General features: G+C 37.3%; 2 protein-coding genes across 3 annotated transcripts; both read left to right on the top strand.

Annotated features, from left to right (window-relative positions):
* The first annotated feature begins 2,045 nt into the window (after positions 1–2,045).
* LOC127795262 (cytokinin riboside 5'-monophosphate phosphoribohydrolase LOG1) lies at positions 2,046–5,963 on the top strand. The gene is made up of 7 exons (XM_052326836.1): positions 2,046–2,521; positions 2,717–2,814; positions 3,023–3,053; positions 4,409–4,508; positions 5,008–5,078; positions 5,235–5,378; positions 5,506–5,963. Exons 1-7 carry the CDS (start codon positions 2,390–2,392, stop codon positions 5,596–5,598), a joined length of 669 nt encoding a protein of 222 aa, XP_052182796.1. The 5' UTR covers positions 2,046–2,389; the 3' UTR covers positions 5,599–5,963.
* Positions 5,964–10,960: 4,997 nt separating this feature from the next.
* Positions 10,961–15,767, top strand: LOC127797550 (uncharacterized). Of its 2 annotated transcripts, none has more exons than XM_052330556.1 (4): positions 10,961–11,091; positions 12,208–13,351; positions 13,658–14,328; positions 14,412–15,766. In XM_052330556.1, exons 2-4 carry the CDS (start codon positions 12,240–12,242, stop codon positions 15,428–15,430), a joined length of 2,802 nt encoding a protein of 933 aa, XP_052186516.1. In that variant the 5' UTR covers positions 10,961–11,091; positions 12,208–12,239; the 3' UTR covers positions 15,431–15,766. The 2 variants fall into 2 exon arrangements, with proteins under 2 accessions (XP_052186516.1, XP_052186506.1); XM_052330546.1 differs by lacking the exon at positions 10,961–11,091 and adding an exon at positions 12,022–12,126 and having other exon boundaries at positions 14,412–15,767.
* The last annotated feature ends 4,123 nt before the right edge of the window (positions 15,768–19,890 follow it).

Here is a 19,890-nt window from a genome sequence, read left to right as displayed (position 1 = left end):
CTCACTGGGTGTACAGCCTCTTATGGAAAGAGGGCTACCTACCCGTCCCCCTTCAATAATGCAAACGCCCACGAACACGTTTTTTCTTTTTTCTTTTTCCGTCTATCTACAGCTTGATTGCCATGCCTAGCTGCGTCCACGTGTCGATCGACGGGCGCCTACCAGCTCCACCGCCATCACGTAATCTTAGGATCTAATAATTTGTTCGAACAAGGAGGGCTTAATTTTGGTTTTATTTTTTAAGTAAATTGTAAATTAGTGTTATTATTAATTTATTTATTTAATGGGGGCATGGGCGCGGTGGCAGGGGATAACAGAGCCCTCTCTGTTACGTAAATTTACAGAGACAAAACTGCTGCGGAAAGATGGGGGCACTGAGCCAAACCTTAGCTCTAAGGCCATACATACCCCATTCCTTGGGGTATATGTTTTTAATAATAATGAAAGGGTCCTGCTGAAAATTTTTGGTGTCACGCTCCTCCTTGGTTAGTGCAGCAACAGCAGAAGTTGTCCAGCGCCCCTCCTCCTGTCATTTACTTCAATCTATTTGTTTGAATTCAAATTCATAATATGGTTTAAATACAATTTTTATGTTTAATCTAAAATTTAGGATATTTATATATATATATATTTATTTTTTTTTCCTTATAAATAGAATTATATATTTGAGCACTGATTAAAGAATAAATATAATGATGAAATTGTGCCCCTTTTAGTGTATTGTGTCTGTCTCTAATAGATTTCAGTCATTTCATGCCATTGGCCTCCAAGTTCAATAGTTTTCACAACATTATCACCAGTCCTTACATTTCTTAGACCTAACCTTAGACATACATATCGTAGGAGATCATACTAGGATTTGAATGAAAGGAGGAGATTTGGAGACTTAGACATAAACTTTTAATATAATAATATAAATTCTAATTAACCATCTAAACTCTTTGCCTAAGCAATTTACTCACATGCTTGAAAACAAACTCCCCCTTTTTCATGTTGTCCTAGCTCTCTTTTTTAATCGAAAACCACGAAAGATTCTTTAACAAACAAGCTAATAGTCAATGATCTTGACTCTAAAGTTAATTAAAAAGTAAAATTTAAAAAATAAAGTAAGAACGATTGAAAATGATAAAAAGTATCTCAAGTAATAATAGATATCGCTCCAGCATTATCATAATGTGTTTACCTCTTTATGAAAGGCTAGCACACAAACTATTAATGCTAGTAAACTAGTATATGACTTGTCGAGAGTCTTGGAAACTTTTTTTTTTTTTTTTTACTTTTTTGACCAAATCAATTCTTTATTTTTGAAATATTGGTTTTGAGTCATTTAATTTTAGTTAATAAATATATTTTTATTTATTTTTTTTTTTTTTGAAATCTGGATAAAAGTCTAAATTATTTCCCATCTATGCAAGCCACTAGCATTTCATAGTGTAAAAAGTTTAAATATTCAAGATGAAGCTGACCATCTTTTAAGGAGGAGGAGGAGGAGGAGAGATTGAAGGACAAATTACATTGTATATGCAACCAGTAGGACCAAACATTTGGCACCGGCCTCTGCCTGCACAGTGCAACTACGCGGAATATTTTTCAAAAACCATATTTTATTTTCAACTTTACATGAAATATGTAACGCTATGATTTTTTTTTTTCTTTTCTCCGAGCACGATCGATGCTTATAAAAAATTGTTTTTCTTAATCAAAAGGGTGGCCGTTTACCCCGTGAAGGTAGATTTAATGGTTCAGTTTAATTTTTTTTTTTATCAATTTTTCATTATTAATTCTTGATTTTATAAGCAAATAAAATTCAATTACCTAACTTAGCATACGAGAAAATATTTATAAGATAATAATTTAGTTTGTTAGGCTATGTTTGTGAGAGATTTAGTAATAACATGATATAAAATTGGGAAAAATGAACCCCCCCCCCCAAAAAAAAAAAAAAACCTAAAAATCTCATTTCGTCTAATTTAATTTAATTCCAAATCACATGCCCTCAAAAGAACGCCACCCTCCCAAACAGAGCCTTAAAGCCGTTCTTGTCACCTGTGAGACTTTCATCACGACGAACGTACGTGAGGCTAGCTTTATCCTTGCTCGGGTACTCTATGATGCTCTATGTGATATATATATATATATATATATATATGGTGAGATTGGAAATGGAAGAATGAAGAATCGGGTCATCCGGGGTTCCTAGGATTGTTAAGATGCGGGGCAGCAGGGCTCTGGATATTTGCTTTGTCCTCCCCAACTCCCAATCCCTACGGCCACTTTAGAGAGAGAGACAGAGAGCTTTCTCCAGTACAAAAAGCCTTGCAACACCACAAACCACGCTCACCAAACTACAGAAAAAACCCAGAGAAAGCAGCAGCAGCAGAAGCAGAGCATGGACTTGGAGAGAGTCGACAACGAAATAATGAAGCAATCCAAATTCAACCGAATTTGTGTCTTCTGTGGCAGTAGCCCCGGCAACAAGAGCAGCTACAAGGATGCGGCAATCGAGCTCGGCAAGGAATTGGTACTCTTCTTCTTCTCTCTCTCTGTTTTTTTAACGATTCTCTCATTTCACTGTTCTTCTTCATCTAATTGTTCTCCGACGAAACTTGCTGTAGTTCATGGAAAAACAGAGGCTCTTGTTCTTGAATTTTGGATTGAATTGTGCAATGCCTTGTTGCCTAATTGTTGTTTGATTTTCTTGCTTTAATTGACTTAGGTTTCGAGAAACATAGATCTGGTTTACGGAGGAGGAAGCATCGGCCTAATGGGATTAGTTTCGCAAGCTGTGTACGACGGCGGCCGCCATGTCCTTGGGTAGGCTAAGCTTCCTCTGCAACTAATTCAACAAGCCAAACAATGAAACCCTGCAACCGATTTCTTCTTTTTTTTTTTTTTGTTAAATAAAACAAAACAAGTGAGATTGGACAGTTGATATCATATGCTATATATGAGTCGGTTTTGCTCTCTCTCTCTCTCTCTCTCTCTCTCTCAACTAATTCTTTTGTCATCTTCTTGTCTGCAGAGTAATTCCCAAAACGCTCATGCCCAGAGAGGTACATCCATCCTTCCTTCCTTCCTTCCTTCTATCTTCACTCCCATATATTCATGAAAATGAAAATGATTAATGAAAACGGATTGAGAGAAATAGAGAGAGAACATGTAACCTTCATGTTGTGAGTTGCTGTGGCAGCCACTGTTACTTGAAAGATGAAATTCTACCTCATCTCATCTCATGCTCCATTCCATGGAACATGCTCTTCACACTTGTCTCCTCGGGAACTTTGTAAAAGCGCTCACATGTGCAGGCTTCTAAGTGGTTCAATTAAAGCCTTTTCTTTACTTGTTTTCTTATGTTCCCATTTTTAAGCGAAAAATTGGTATATTAATACAAAATTCTACAATTATCTATTATTTTGAAGAGTCTTTTATGATATGTAAGATTATTAATTAATAAATTGCCGGAAGGGATTGGTGGTTACTCCTTTGGTCTCGATCAACCTTATCCATGGGTTGGATGGCCACTTTGAGATGGCTTTTGGGGCAAGCAAATCACCATTGTCAAGCTTTGTTTCTGTTGTTTTCATTTTTTTAATACTTGACCTTGGCATTGGGTTCTTATGTGTACATATATTTGTTTTCGAGTGTCTTTGTCTCTGTCTTTGTCGCCAACTTTGCTTTATATTCCCAAAGCCTTGTCCTGCTGAGGAATGGCCGCCACAGCTGAGCCCACCACCACTCTCCCCCTCTCTTCAGTGTTCCTATGCCTACCCACCAGTTTCTTGGAAACTCTCTCTCTCTCTCTCTCTCTCTCTCTATATATATATAATATCATTATTATATGTTTATGTAAAATATCATAATTATATAGACTCACAGTACTTTATCTTTTTTTTTTTCCTCGGCAATTACTCTGTATGATCATTAATGTGTAACAGTAACATTTTTTTTAACATGTGCCTTCTTCTCTAATGAATGAGCATTAATGAGGTGGTTCAGATTTCTATAGCAATTCTGTATAAAATATTTATTTATATATCATTATCACCATAATTTTAGTACGAAATCCTTACGAGAAAGGTTTATTTTAATATTTATGATAATTTTATTTATTTATAAAATATTTATTTACTTTTGGCATGCACAAAACCATCTAATATTCACTTAGCAAAAAAAAAAACATCTAATATTCTAATTTATAATAATTATTAACTAATAAAATTTTTAATGAAGGAATTAACTTCCTGCGCCTCATATGTATGGTCAATGTTATGTAAACATAAAGTTTATATTAAATGAATTGATTTATTAATATTAAATAAAAATATATTGTAATAATTATTTATATTTAGAAAAATATGTATGAATTTTCCAATTTGCACTGCTTACTAGTGATTTGATGGACCTGCAGATAACTGGTCAGACAGTTGGGGAAGTGAAGGCTGTGGCAGACATGCACCAAAGGAAGGCAGAGATGGCTAGACATTCAGATGCCTTTATTGCATTGCCTGGTTAGCTTTTATCAGTTTGTCTTTAAATTTCTTTATTTTTATTTTTATTTTTATTTTTTCTATTCAAACTCCTAATCACTATCCTTTGCATCCAAATTTCTTATTCAACGACTCTCTCTTTCTATGCTTGCCTTTAGAGTTTAGACATTAAATTCTGATTGTTGTAACCCATTTTCTTCGTTCTAGAGTCCGTTTTGTGAGTTAATCTTAAGAAGGAAAATAATTAGAATCAGTGAAATGCTTTAATATAATGTTCAATTATTATTTTGGCTGCATTTCTGTAGACGATGGTAAAGATGCACGAATAAAGATTAATTGTATACAAAATGAGGTGACTCATTAAAAAGGAATTTAATTATTATAAAAATGTTGGTGTCACATCGTAATGCTTAAATACTTGGAAAAATCAAAATATGGGATCATCGACTCGACGTTTTTTGCTTTTACCTTTCGGCAATACTTATCTTGCACCCAATAATAATTTGTGGTGTGGATGAAGGTGGTTATGGGACTCTTGAAGAGCTTCTTGAGGTCATAGCCTGGGCTCAGCTTGGCATCCATGATAAACCGGTATTAATCCCATCAAAAACTTTGTTTTCTTTCTTTGTTCCTAAAGCATGGCCAAACCCAAAGGATCCTTGAAAGGCCAAGAAAGCGATTCTATTCTAGTACTGCCAAATATTGGAGGCAGAAACTTTAATAAAAAAAGGGGAAATTTTGGTGCAGGTTGGGCTGTTGAATGTAGATGGGTACTACAACTCTCTCTTGTCTTTCATTGACAAAGCAGTGGAGGAAGGCTTCATTAGTCCCAGTGCACGCCATATAATCGTATCAGCCCCCACAGCTAAGGACTTAGTGAAGAAATTGGAGGTAAATTAAGGTTCAATAATTAACGCTAAGTCTATTATTTGGGTGATGATGAGTTGCAGCAAAAGTTATACGACATATAATTATATATATGCTTCATTTGTTTATTTTTCTCATAAATTATTTTTAGGAGTACATTCCTCGACACGAAAGTGTTGCGTCGAAGCTGAAATGGGAGACGGAGCAGCTAGGCTTCCCTGAGGAATCTGACATCTCAAGGTGACTGCCATGGAGGGACTAGCCTTGATGAGTTGCCCAAAGCTGGGAATTCTTTTTTGCCTCTTTTTTCTTTTCTTCTTCTTCTTCTTCTTCTCCCTCCTCTGTAAACTAGAAAATTTCTCGTCAAAGTAATGATGTTTCAATAAGTTTTTGGTAAGGGTAGCTTTGTTTCTGATTAGAAGTAGAAGCAGCAATTAATTAGCCAGGAAGAGAAAATTAGGAATCTCGAATGATTTGAAATTCAGTTGTGTCGTCGTTGGCAAAGATTCTCAAATTTCATTTTTGCAATCACTTGTCAAGCTAATAACGCTTTGGCTTAACTATTTGGAGCAGAATTTTGGTGACAACATTAACATTGCTTCCCCCATTATTAGTTTCCTGCAATTATTGCTCAACATTTAATACTACTACTACTACTACTACTACTACTACAAGAACATTACCACATTACCAATTTTTAATTAAGTACTTAGTACATAAGTCAAGTAGTTGGGGTATGATAAGTTAGAATTCGTATCAATAACTCGTTGATTCGATACTTTACCCTACTAAGAGCGATAATCCCAAGAATAAGTAATTAAGAACAAATCACAAACTAATAATAAACTCCACTTAACAAAATGCGGAATCTACCGGAATAACGACAACTGCACATTGAAATTATTATAGAGCAATCTCTGGATATCAAAATCAATGGGTCAAACTGCTTGAATCTGAGCAAACTAATTACTCCATTTACTCCTCCCAATAACTATATATGGATGAATCATTCCAGAAATCATGGATCAATCAAAGCTTTTCTAATCATTAAAAAGGGGCAATTCAGAATTGGAAAGATGATGTGTTACCGATAAGAACAAGAAATATAGCTATCGAGGACACCCGGAATCACTGGCTGAAGCTCTGAGTCTAATAGATCTTAATGTGGAGCAGTGAATATCTGAGTAGAGATGGCGGCTAAGATGCCGGATCGATCTGGGCCAAATCCACCCTTAATTAATTTATACAGCCTCAATTCTTGTTATGAAAACACGTCTCCTTCAGGCTTCAGCCACAGCCAACCAGTTTTGACCAACAAATTAATTAAAAGGGAAATTATTTCCAATTTGCGAGTGCCTTTTTAAACACCCCCAAATAATGGTCGCCAAATTTGAATTGGACAACGTAATGGGCATCGAGTTAGATCTTATAGCAATATATATATTGTTAATCTCTTTTCGAATGGCATAGTTTGCGCTTTAATTTAAGAAATTGGGTTATTTTAATTAATTTTATTGAAAATATAAAATAAAAAAAATCATTAAATTTACCATAATTTTTTTAATCAAAGTGAAATTGTTTAACTATAATTAAGGGTAATAAAATAAAAAAATCATTAAATTTCCAATAGCTCATTAGGCGCTTATCTCAAGCCTTGAAAAGCACTCATGCTTGAGCATTTTACTTGTTGACTTATTGATAGACACTAGAAAATAACCTTGAAACAACTTGAAATTGAACTCAAGTTCTTTCATATCGAACCACCCCAGAACAAAAAATTATAAAGAATGAATACCGAAAGAACACTAAAATAAATAACCACCCCAGTTTTTTTTTTTTTTTTTTTTGTCCTTCCCCTCCTTTTGAGTTTGATTCTCTGTTATTATACCAAAGTAACTCAATTTTGTTATATTTGAATTGATTATTGCAAGCTGTGGTTTAGGGACTGGTGGCCAACCAACTACTAATTTTTTAACATTTTTATAACAAGTGAATAGGCTATTGTAATTTTTGAAAGCCAATTGTACCATCCCAATTAATGCTAGCTATTTCAACTCCAAGCATGTTAACTCAAGACAAGATTGAGCATTAATTAGTTAATTAATTAAAAGACATAATTATATGATTGTTTTGGGTCCACTTACATGCCCGGGAAGCCCATGTGAGATGTGACCCATTCAACAACTCTTGCGGTGTTTATTTCCGGCCGCCGTAAGGTCCACCCAATTCACTAACACTTCAGCTTGCTCCTACGCAAGCAAGCAATGTATATATGTATGTTTTTATGTAAGTATCTGCCTCCTCCTTCTAGTTCTTTCCTTCCAAGAACAAAATCAAAATAAGAAAGTTGACTTAAAATTATCTTTTTTAATAAAGAACTTAAATTAATATTTGACATTTTATAAATTATCTTTTGTCTTTTCCGCTGGAATATAATTGTTTATGTAACGTTTGGTGGAATTCCATGAAAAACAGAAAAAGGCAGACAATTAAGTTGAATTCCTTCCCATTGACTAACGTTGGCCAAATTACATGACACGATGTATAATGTTTCTCTCTTATTTTTTGTTAGGTCATTTCAGACTGCCCACCAAATTTCTGGCCTAAATGTGCCTTTTTTGAGCAAACTTAATAACACGTGTCTTATTTATTTGTAAAAAAAAAATAAAAAAAAAAATCTCTGTTCTAATTTGTTTCTTGTCAAAGTGTGCCACCTAGTTTGGCACCCCGATACATTCGTAAAATAATAATTAAAATATTGAAATAACTTACATGTGTTAATTCAGAGCGTTTATATCAAAAACTATTATAAATACTTTTGTAATTCAAAAAATTAATAAAATTTCGTGATCTAAACTCTCATCTCATCTTCATTCTTAAAAGTAAAATATAGAATAAAAAAGATAATATATTACCAAATAGGCTATGGACTATTATGTTATAATTTTCTTGTAGTTGGTAGAAAAAGCTACTATAATATATATATATATATATGTATGGTCTATATATAATTAATCATTACGTTAATCATTACTGGTTAAGTGAAAAGATTTATTGTACTTTTGTCACTCAAAAATTCTATTTCTAGATAATAACCCCCGGCCCGGAGTTTGTTAATAATTACTTGGATTTTATATATATATATTCCCTTAAAAATCATATATGATTTGGAATTAATGTGAAGAGTTAAGTATTTCTTGTGGCACCCAAGACGAGATTAATTAGACAAATTCCTTGAACGAATCATGGGTATGATATGATAAATTAATATTTAAGATTATTAATTTTTCCATTTGTGATTGCTCCATGCAGGCTCACACTGTCTCGTTTCAATCATCATAAATGCGCGATGAAAATCTAGCCCTCTCTGTCTCTGTGTGCGCGGGGGTGTGATATATATATATATGGTATATGTTAATTCCGTCGACAGATTGATGATCGGCAGAACAACTCATGTTCCGTCATCTAGTTATCTCCATCTTCTTCTCACTTTCTTAGGGTTCAGACAACATGCATGACTGGTTGGACAGAGAGACAAGAAGAGAGAGAATATATGCATGCTGTCATTGAAACAAACACACATAGGGGTGAGTAATTTCTTATAATCAAATTGAATCAGCCAAAAATTATGAACCAAACCATATGCAATAATCGAACCGAACTGACCGACTAACCTAATCGAAACCGAACTAACCGAAACCTAAACCGTGCTAACCGAATAACCGAACTGGAACACAAAATAACCAAGAGAACAACCTTGCTGTTGCTACTGGCCACCTAGCCGACCGGCGATTCCGATTATCAGAACTGATTATCGGATTCCCCCAATCACGATGACCCACATACCCAAAAATTAAAAGCATATAATAGTTGGATTAATATTTTAGTATATCTAAGTTTCAAACTTTTAATGTAAAAGAGAAGTAGACGGAAAACTTACCGAAAAATCATTGGCGTCGTCTTCGTCTTCGGCCTTCATCTTCTTCTTCGCCATTGGCGACGACAACGGATAGTGGAGGGAGAGAGAAGAGATGAAGACGAAGAGCCTTCGGCTAGTGCTGATCTACGAAGCATCAAAGAGCCTTCGTCTTCGTCTTCGCCATTGCAAGATTTGTGGGCGGCCAGTGCTGATCTACGAAGCATCGAAGAGGCAAGAGCCTTCGTCTTCGCCATCTCCATCAGAGAGCCTTCCTCTTTGTCTTCGCCATCGCCATCGAAAAGCCTTCATCTTCGTCTTCTCCATCGCCAGATCTGTAAAGACTCGAACTCGAAAAGAGTCTTCGTCTTCGCCATCGCCATCGCCAGAACTCAAAGAGAAGAGAAGACGCGAGAGATAGAGAGAGAGAGAGAAGACGAAATGGGGTGTCGCGCCCGCGTGCGTGAGGGGGGGCGGTCAGTTCGGTTCGTATGGGGGGCAGTGTGGCCAGTTCGGTTCACCTATTTGTTACACGTTCAATTTGGTTTGATTTTTGAGTATTTTTATCAAAATAACCGAACCGAACTGAATAACTGATTTTTAAAGAAAAATATAACTGAATCGAATCGCATTTTATGATTAACCGAACCAAATTTTTCGATTTGATTATATTAGTTCGGTTTAATCGAACTTTTGTTCACCCCTATATATATATATATATATATAGAGAGAGAGAGAGAGAGAGAGAGAGAGAGAGAGAGAGAGGAGGGCAAATACTGAAGGATTCCTTCCTTGTTACACCCAATCCAATCAAGAAAGTTAACTACTTTCTTGTCTTACGTTAGAATATTTTTAAAAAAATGAGATTTATGTTAAAAATTGATGGTTGACATGAGAATATAATGTTTTTTTTTCTGTTTTTTTTCTGTAAGTTAAAAAAAAGATCATATTCTTACTGAAAATCCTTTTTTTTTTTTCTTCCTTTTTTTTTTTATTTTCTATGATTATTCTTCAAGTAAACGAGGTCGGCTTCATGTGGGTATTGCCATTTTCTCAAGTTAATGCAGACAGAAATTAAGCCTCAATTTATGTGAATGAAACATGAAAGCAGATCATTCTTGATCGTCCAAAATATTAATCAGTGGCAAAGGTTTAATTAGGAAAGCCCATGTTATAGTTATATATTCCAGTTAAACCCTCACTGAAATTAACCTCATGATAATCTGAAAATATTAATTAGTTTCCTTGTTTGTCACTTTAATTTCTTGCTAGCCAAACATGCAAAACAATAATTACCATGCATGAGAGTACTAAGTTTTCCTAATGAAGTTGAAACTCTACAGATTTTCTTCTGCGACACTAGTGCTATGTGCCCTGTAAATTAACATGACTTGACCAACAAAGAAGAGCCAAGAACACAAATCTATCTAACACGTTTTCGTATTCCCACTTCATTATTTCTTCAAATTAAAAGGCACCAAACCATTTTTGAATTCCAGCAAAATCTAGTCTTCTTCTTCCCTGCACTCAACTTGCAAAAGTTTGGCCAAAAGGCATTAGCACAGATGGCTCTAGAGTTCATGCGTCCATGCATACACAAATCTACAATGCCAAAGTCAACCCTTCCTAACTTTTCTTTTTCTTCAATTGGGTGCTTAAATATCATGCCCTCAATCTTTAGCCTAAGCGCTTTTGCCTTCTGCACAACTCTACGCGGCTTGTTCTATTCTTGAACTGTACTGAATAAGCTTGAAGGATAGCTTCAGGTTGATTTGCAGAAGACGGGAAGAGTCACTCCTGGAGTTCTTTATTATCAAGATTGTGAGTTTGACTTTCTGTCTTGTATTCCTTTCCTGCACATTCTTTGTACTTGTATTTTTTTCTCTACTTTGTTGGGCTTCTTTATTAGTTGAAGGCTCTTGTTCTTGGAATTTGGGTTTGACAAAATTGAATTTTAAATTAGATTATTGTGTTTATTGGATCTGGCCATGGACTTTGAGTTCTCTTCAAGTACTGAAAATATGATATGGTATTTGTAAGATTCTGTAGTCTGAATTCTTGAATCCCTTTGAGTATTTTTTCATTTTGCCAAACTGTAATGATGATTCATATCACTAATTGGGAATTATGAGTGATACTAGGCGGCATGACTCTCATCAGTCATGCCGCCTAGGTGGCAGCACACTATTGGGTGTGCTGCCTCCTCTCATGAGAGAGCAGCACACCCAATGGTGTGCTGCCACCCGCCTAGCATTTTCCAAATAATTATATATGATCATTTCAGTTACTAATTAATGATATTAGCATTATATGTATATAGTTCAAAGTAGAGTTACAGATAGCAGTATTCAGTTGATTTTCTTCTGTTTTTTTTTCTTTTCTTTTCTTTTTTCCCTTTCATATTTCTTGTCCTTAAGTAGATGTCTTCCATTTGCAGGAATTTTTATTTTTCTATTGAAACTTAAATAGAGAGAAAATATGGGTTTATTTTATAGAGGATAGAAGTGCCAAAAACGCAGGGGCAGCCCGCATTCAACGCAACAAGGCCATAAGGCCGGCCTTTAATGGAGTGAGAAATTGTAAAAGAAGAAGTGAATATAACGCCTAAATAAACCCTTTGTTTTATAATCATAGGGGTTAACTCCATGTGACCTTTCCTGCATTTCTCGTGGTGATCTCCTTCAAAAGCACTTCACTGCCTTCACCCTAGCTTGTATAAATAATTATAAGCCTAACAAGTTTGTATAGTTTACTCTTCCAACTCGACGAAAAATCACACTTCTCCTCATTCGAATGCCATTCCTTTCCTTAATCTGGTTTTTCAAAAGAACTGAAAAAAGGCTCTTGCTTTAATTGGTGAGTTTTTGAATTGGAACTGTACTATTTGGAACTAATTTTGATTTCATGTTTATTATGTGCTTTTGCAACATCTTGCAGGTAAGAAGTGCCATTGTTCTTATATTTGGGAAATGGCTTTTATCAAGAGTCCCTCTTCAAGAAGTGGGGATTATTTGGAAGGGATGCTAAGTGACATTGTTGGGGGAAAGGTCAAGGTGAAAGCACAAAAGAGTGCCTCAGCCAGACTTGTCACAGTGCTCACTTGTCTTCAATTCGGCTTTGCAGTTTACGCGACATTCCTTTTGTATTACATGAGCCCAAGTATCGATCTAAGAACAAAACCAGACTTTTCATGGGCTACAAGAATAGCGCATCAATGGAAGGAATTCATTATCCCAGCACACGTAGTGAGACGATACCAAGAATCCTCTTCGATCATCCAAGCTGAGATTCCTCCCCTTGCTAGGTTCAATCCAGCTGAAGTTTGTGAGCAGGAGAAGATAGATTTCCAGCAGAAGAAGTCTAATGATGCTGTGATGATCAAATTCAAGAGGGAGCTCTATGATGAGGTGCTGCAGTTCCAGAACAAGTCCTTTGGCACTGAGACCCTTTCTGAGCTCATGGCAATGAAGTCTAAGTGGGATTTGAGAGGCCAGAACAAACCAAAAGTTACCGTGATTCTGAACCATTTCAAGAGAAAAACGTTGTGTGCACAGCTTGACTCTTTGCTTCACCAGACCCTCCCTTTCCATCATGTTTGGGTGCTTTCGTTTGGCAGCCCAAATGAGCTCTCCCTCAAGAGGATTGTGGACAGCTACAACGACTCGAGAATAAGTTTCATTAGCTCAAGCTACGACTTCAAGTACTACGGAAGGTTCCAAATGGCCTTGCAAACAGAGGCCGATCTTGTGTATATCCTCGATGATGATATGATACCAGGGAGGAAGATGTTACAGATTTTGTCACACGTAGCCGGGACGGACAAGTACAAGAACTCTGTTTTGGGCAGCATAGGAAGGATTCTGCCTTTCAGACAGAAGGATTTCACATTCCCGAGCTATAGAAAATTTCGATCAAAAGAGGCAGGGCTCTATTTGCCTGATCCTGCCTACGACATCACTGTCGATAGGATTGTGCAGGTGGATTTTCTTTCTAGCTCATGGTTTCTATCTGCAGAGATTGTCAAGACACTTTTCCTTGAGACGCCCTTCACATTCATGACTGGTGAAGATCTGCACCTAAGGTGTGTTCATGAGAATCAAAACTTCTTTTATATTTTGCTGGTTTTCATGGAAGATAATTACAGATCATCATTCGTCAAATTAGCTAGTAATTAAGAAGTTAACTAATCTCCTCTTTAGACGTAACACCTTTAATACTTTTCCAAGGAATGTGGCTTTCCTAAAAGGGTGATATCAACTAATGTTGTTTCACTAGGATAAAACGTAAGAGTGTTTTTGTCAATTGAAAACTGCTTTCCTCTTGGTTTGATTTTTCGGCGGCCTGATTTCAGCTTTCTAACGGTTGAAATTAATCGTGAAACTTGCAGCTATCAGCTTCAGAAATACAGAAATGCCGGCTCATTTGCTCTACCTGTTGATCCTAAGGACAAAGAAACCTGGGGAGATAGCGAACACCGGCTTGCTTATGTGTCTGAAACAACTGTAATCTTCAAAGACATTGTTCAAGTCCGGGATGACCAATGGTGGAAAGCCCTCTCCTCAGGCTATGTCACGCAGTGGGCTGCAATGTATCCTCAAAAAATAGATGCACTCTTCTACGCCCACTCTATTGAAGAAGTCAAAGCTCTCAGCCCCCTCCTCGACAAGTTCAGGTCCACGGTTGGCAAGAAGGCCTATATTGCCGTCTCTGGAGGCCATTTCTGCCCTTGTGAAGACGCTGCCACAGCCTTGAACTGGCCAAAGGCAGTCTGCAAAGAGAGAAGGTTCAAGATATTCGACATGGGAGTGGGTGCTCTTTCAGGAATCTCGGATTCTGAGGTGCCCGTGGTTCAAGCTGTGTACTCCAGCATGAAAGGGCTGATCAAAATCCACAATCCAAGTGTCGTTGTCGCTGTTTCCGATATCGATCCTCACGTGAAGAAAGCTTTGAAGACGGCATTAGAGGCAGCTTCAAACAGCTCAACCCTGGTTCTTCTGCCAATCCCTTCTGTGCCAAAGGTTCTTTGGATGGCTGATCTCCGGTCCACAGCATTGCCAAGTAAGCCTCACTTCAAAATTACTCAAAACCTCTGTATACTACTCTTTTTAAGTCTCTAATCACCCTCAATTTGTGGAATTCAGACTGGAACAGAATGAGGATATCCATCAACATAATCACCCAAAACCGCGCGCATTCATTGACAAGGCTTCTCAATTCCCTTAGCAATGCGTACTATCTCGGGGATGAAGTCCCCATCACCTTCAACATCGACAGCAAGGTCGATGAGGCAACCATAAAACTCGTTAGCTCGTTCAATTGGGCTCACGGCCCCAAAACCCTGAGGCGACGAATCATCCAGGGAGGCTTAATTCGTGCCGTCAGCGAGAGTTGGTACCCTTCATCCGACGATGACTATGGCCTTCTCCTAGAAGATGACATTGAAGTCTCCCCTTACTACTACCTCTGGATCAAATATGCCCTCTTAGCCTACCACTATGATCCCCAAGTCTCCCTCCCCGAGCTCGCCTCCATCGCCCTCTACACGCCCCGTTTGGTGGAGGTGGTGAAGGAGAGGCCTAAATGGAACCCCACGGAGTTCTTCAAACTCATCCATCCAAACACGCCTTATCTCCACCAGCTGCCCTGCAGCTGGGGAGCAGTCTTCTTCCCCAAGCAATGGAGAGAATTCTACGTCTACATGAACATGAGATTCACCGAAGATGCCAAGCAGAATCCAGTCCAAATCCCTAAGTCCAGAACAAACGGATGGCAGGCTTCCTGGAAGAAATTCTTGATCGATATGATGTATCTCAGAGGCTATGTCAGTCTGTATCCGAATTTCCCCAATCAGGCGAGCTTTTCGACCAATCACATGGAGCCAGGGGCTCACATCGCTGCTAAAGACAATGTCCTGAATCACAACAAGTCCGATTTCGAGGTGCCGCTGCTGAAGGAAGATTTCAGGGCTTTGTTGCCCGGCGGGAAGCTGCCCCCGGCTTCAAAACTGCCGTCGCTGAACCTGTTCAACCAGGCGGTGTCCCTGAAGGGGCTCAAGGCTGCCGGAGCGAAGCTAGGGCAGGACGTGATCGGATGCAGCCCTTCGGAGGTGGTGGCGGTGGATCACGAGACTGGTTTGCCTTCTCGTTGCGCTCGATTCTGATCACTTGAGTTTGGGTTTCTTGTTGATTGATGATCATTCTTTTGATTCTCCTGGAACATTTGTTGATGCAATTCCGATTTCTACGAATTCAACGTTGTGTGGATGAGGCTTGGATGGAGTCGCTGGCCTGGCCTCTGTATTTGTATAGATTCTTCATCTAATTGATGAGGAATGAGTACTACATTTACATTACATTGTTAATGAAATGCAGCCAAATTTGACACTCTCTACTCCATTCATTATCTCTTATTATGATAGCAATCCATCGGGTTTCAACCCAGAATCCTCTTTCTTTCAATCAATTTTTTTTTTTTTAAAAAAAAATTCTCAATAATAGAATGAAGTTTCATATTTTGTTCCCATTTTATGAGGCTGTTATTATCAGTCAATGTCTCCCGTTAACTGCTCATGTGTTTTCGGGTGGAAAATATTAAAACTAATTATATAATGGCAAACTTTTCATGGATCCGTGGGTCCTTTGCTTCTCTTCTCCCAGTTCCGGCAATGGCATACGCTCTTCGGTTTGCCCATGGCAGCGGCAACAGCTGCTGGTCCTTTCTTCATCGAGCAGCAGCTAAGTTGAAGGAAGAAAACATAGGATGTGCAAACTCGCTGCACACATCACATTGTTTATTTGAAAGCCTGCATCGCGGGAAGACCCAAAGAGAGAACGAAATCCATCATTATTATAGGAGGGAGAAGACTCCTGTGTGTAGCAGCAACCATAGAACCGTCGCTTGCAATAGCAGAAGAGCCCTCTGTCGACCTCGACCACCGGAGAAGAAGCACCTGCAGGTCCGCCGCCAAACACCAGACCACCAGCTAGCAGCCTTCACCCTATATTATATATATTCCACTTCTGCTTGCTTTAGTTCTGTTCTTCTACTAACATTATCAACAACACGAGCAGCCGCGAACCAGCTTGATTTTCTTTTAACTTCTCTCAAAATTGTCGCAGCAATGAAAGATCTTTTTGTTCCATTTTCTGTTGCATTCTAATTTTTTTGTTTTTTAATTGTGCCTTGCGGCCAACAGACATATATAGACATATCTATACCGTTAGGAATACAGATAGTATAGATGCATATATAATATAGAAATAACTTGCTTGATACAAGAATATCAATTCTAACCCACTACAGAACAAAAAATATAAATTACAATATTTAACTTCAGACCACAACAGCTGAATACGGATATAAACAGTAATAGAAACTTCTAAATAGCAACAACTCGAACTTATAAATAACAACAACAGGCGAACAATAGCAGATGTTACCAGACCGAACAACAAAGTAGGGAAAACTGTTGAACAGCAACGCTCGTAGCTGGAATGACAAAAAAACATGAACAAAACTTATGAAATGTGGAGAAGGCAGGAATAGAAGTAGGTTGAGTCGCATTTTACATTATCTTGAAGACAGTTAGCGCACTGCACCGGCGACAAGCAAACTACGACAACTGTCTTAGTATGATGAAACGAAATCTCCGGTGAACGGCAACCATGAACAATTGGAGCTAGCAGAACTCAAGACGGGCTTACTCTCAGTGAAGAAAACTTGAGATGAAAGACAAAACTTGAGAGGAGAGAAAAACGTGAAAGCTTATGGAGGAATGGAAAACTTCACACCCAAAAATGAGCCAACACAACCAATATATATAGGCACCCCATCGACTTAGCAATGAAGGAAACTTAGAGACCAAGCCAATCTAGAAGAACTTGGGGGGCCAAGCAAGAAAGAAAAATAAAAATAAAAACCACACACACACACACTTCCAACATATACATACATATATGGATATATTGAAGAAACCCTATCATCACTGCAAGAGTAGGGCTTGCCTATTGAAGCTCTGTTTCAGTCCGAAGGGTTTGCAACTGATGATGGAAAATAAGAAAAGAAATTGGAAAGTTGGACAGGAAATTGAAAGAGGACGAAGAACGGGAGAAACCCCCCGGCAGGTCGGCACGTTGTTTCCATGTTCTCGAAGAGATTCATCAACAAGAAGGTGCAAACATGCATGTCGGCTTCTGATGGATGGCATCTGGGCAGCCGGTTATTGAAGAAGTTGGAAAAGGCTGAAGTTGAGAAAGATAGAGAAATGATATATGGAGGCAGGCATGGAAACACTACATAATTTTGGGAACGGGTCTTCTTCTTCACTGCAATATGAGTGTTTGGCTTTGTGCAGGCCAGGTCACCGATACTGTGCCAACTGCCATGTGGGCAATGTTATATATATATAGATAATCTAACATACTACAAACACCAAAAATAACATTTAGATTAATGCGAAAAAAAATACAAGTTACTTCCACCCATTGTCGTTTTCTTCAGTATTAGTATTGGCTCTTTCAAGCTCTCAAACACCCCAAGTGATGGTGTATGATGAAGAAAATGGATAATAAACTTAGGGACCAAAACCATGGATTTATACAACGTTCTTCCATCAAGAATGCGCATCCATTACCACCTTCAATCAATGAGAAAACATAATCATAAGAGCATATGGGCCAAAAGTAATCAAGAGGTTACTTTACAGCCTATAACCATTATATAAGTTTGGGCCACAATTAAGGAACTTTACATTCTCCCACTTGGTCCAAATGTATAACTTGATGTCTTAACTTAATCTCATTGATTGTCATTTCTCAAGAAATAAATATATGAATCATAGCGGTAAGTCTTCTAACAATGAGTATTACCTTCCATGTATTACAATGCATTCAGTTTCTCAAAAATTATACTTCATGTGGCAACATTACTTAATGAATAAACCTTATGTTCATTCTTGGTCCTATATAGATGTGTTTTCTCAAATAAATTAAGGTGCACATGAATGTGAAAAAATATCATAATAAATAAGAGTTTCATTCATATACTAAATGTATACAATTACATAGTGGAACCAAGTCTCATTTTGTCTACATGATCCTTGAATTTTAATGGTGGCATGCCTTTAGTCAAATGATCAGCGATCATCAACTTAGTACTAACATGCTCAATCAAATTATCAACGATCATCAACTCAGTATTAACATGCTCAACGACCACTTTCTTTCCTTTAACACGTTTTGTTGGTCCCTTAAGAGGTGGTGAATTGAATGATTAAAATTTTTCTCAATTTTAATAAATATTCTCGATTAATGATTTTATAAAAAATATATATTTGATAAATATAATAAATTATATTTGAGATTAATAATAAATGTAAACCACAAGATATAACAAAAATAAATACAATGAGGCACAAGATAATTTATAATGGTTCGGTGTCTTTACATACACCTAGTCCACTCTTCCAAGGTCTAACCACCCTTGGGGTTCCACTAAAATAATTTCACCAATATTTCTACACTAGCTCACCTTGGAAACTATATACACACCTAGATTACAATTTTTAGAGACAAATTATACACCCATATCCTTCATATCAAAATTTTTAGAGAGGAATTGATTTACCTCATGTAGAAAACTCTTATCATTGGCTGCAAGCAAAATGTCATCCACATATAAAACAAAAAAACAAATCTTACTCTCACTAACCTTTTGGTATATACATTAATCCATGGGGTTCTCAAAAAATTCAAATGAAGAAATTACTCCATGAAATCTAAAAAATCATTGACGGGATGCTTGTTTTAGACCGTATTTGGATTTCTTTAACTTGCAAACCAAATGCTCACCATCACTAGAAAGGAATCCTTCAGGTTGTTCCATATAAACCTCCTCCTCTAGGTCTCCATTAAGAAAAGCTATTTTCACATCCATTTATTACAACTTAAGATCAAAATCTGCTATTGATGCCAAAATAATGGACAGTTAATATTTCTTAGATACCGGAGAAAAGGTCTCTGTATAATCGATTCCTTCCTTCTGAGTGAATCCCTTAGCAACGAGTCTTACCTTGTATCTCTTAATGTTACCTACTGAGTCATTTTTAGTCTTAAAGACCCATTTACAGCTAATGATTTTTGCATCATGAGACAACTCAACAAGATCCCAGACTTCATTACTCTTCATAGAACTCATCTCTTCCTTCATAGCATTATACCATAATTCTGACTCTTTGTAACTCATAGCCTGAGAAAATGACTTGGGATCATTTTCGACCTCAATGTCAGATTCTTGTAGGTACACTATATAATCACTAGGAATTGCTGACCTCCTAGTTCTAGTGGATCTCCTTAATATTATATCAACATCTTCCTAAAAAGCTTGTGATTCAACTGGTTGTTCAGGAGGTGCTAGTAATTACTAAACCACTGGATCCACAAGAATGTTGTCAGCAGCTTGTGGAATTTCATTGATTGGTTGTTCAACACCAGTTGGAACTTGAGGGGTGTTGTGAACTATAATCAATCTATCACCTAAGGTGGAAGGTTGAGGTTCTAAATGATCATGTTCGGGAACATTGTTCCTGATTTGATCTCTCCCATCGATCAAGTCATTCTCAAG

This window comes from Diospyros lotus, chromosome 1 (genome assembly GCF_014633365.1).
Source record: "Diospyros lotus cultivar Yz01 chromosome 1, ASM1463336v1, whole genome shotgun sequence".
NCBI lineage: Eukaryota > Viridiplantae > Streptophyta > Magnoliopsida > Ericales > Ebenaceae > Diospyros > Diospyros lotus.
The sequence above is the reverse complement of the archived record's forward strand: the minus strand, read 5'-3'. Positions and strand labels throughout refer to the sequence as shown.

Excerpts from the sequence above, each read along its gene's own strand:
- LOC127795262 (XM_052326836.1), top strand. The coding sequence starts at position 2,390 with ATGGACTTGGAGAGAGTCGACAACGAAATAATGAAGCAATCCAAATTC. Across the intron at positions 2,815-3,022 it reads GGCGGCCGCCATGTCCTTGG|AGTAATTCCCAAAACGCTCA; the intron begins GTAGGCTAAGCT and ends TCTTGTCTGCAG. Across the intron at positions 5,079-5,234 it reads TTGGCATCCATGATAAACCG|GTTGGGCTGTTGAATGTAGA; the intron begins GTATTAATCCCA and ends ATTTTGGTGCAG.
- LOC127797550 (XM_052330546.1), top strand. The coding sequence starts at position 12,240 with ATGGCTTTTATCAAGAGTCCCTCTTCAAGAAGTGGGGATTATTTGGAA. Across the intron at positions 13,352-13,657 it reads GGTGAAGATCTGCACCTAAG|CTATCAGCTTCAGAAATACA; the intron begins GTGTGTTCATGA and ends TGAAACTTGCAG. Across the intron at positions 14,329-14,411 it reads CCGGTCCACAGCATTGCCAA|ACTGGAACAGAATGAGGATA; the intron begins GTAAGCCTCACT and ends TGTGGAATTCAG.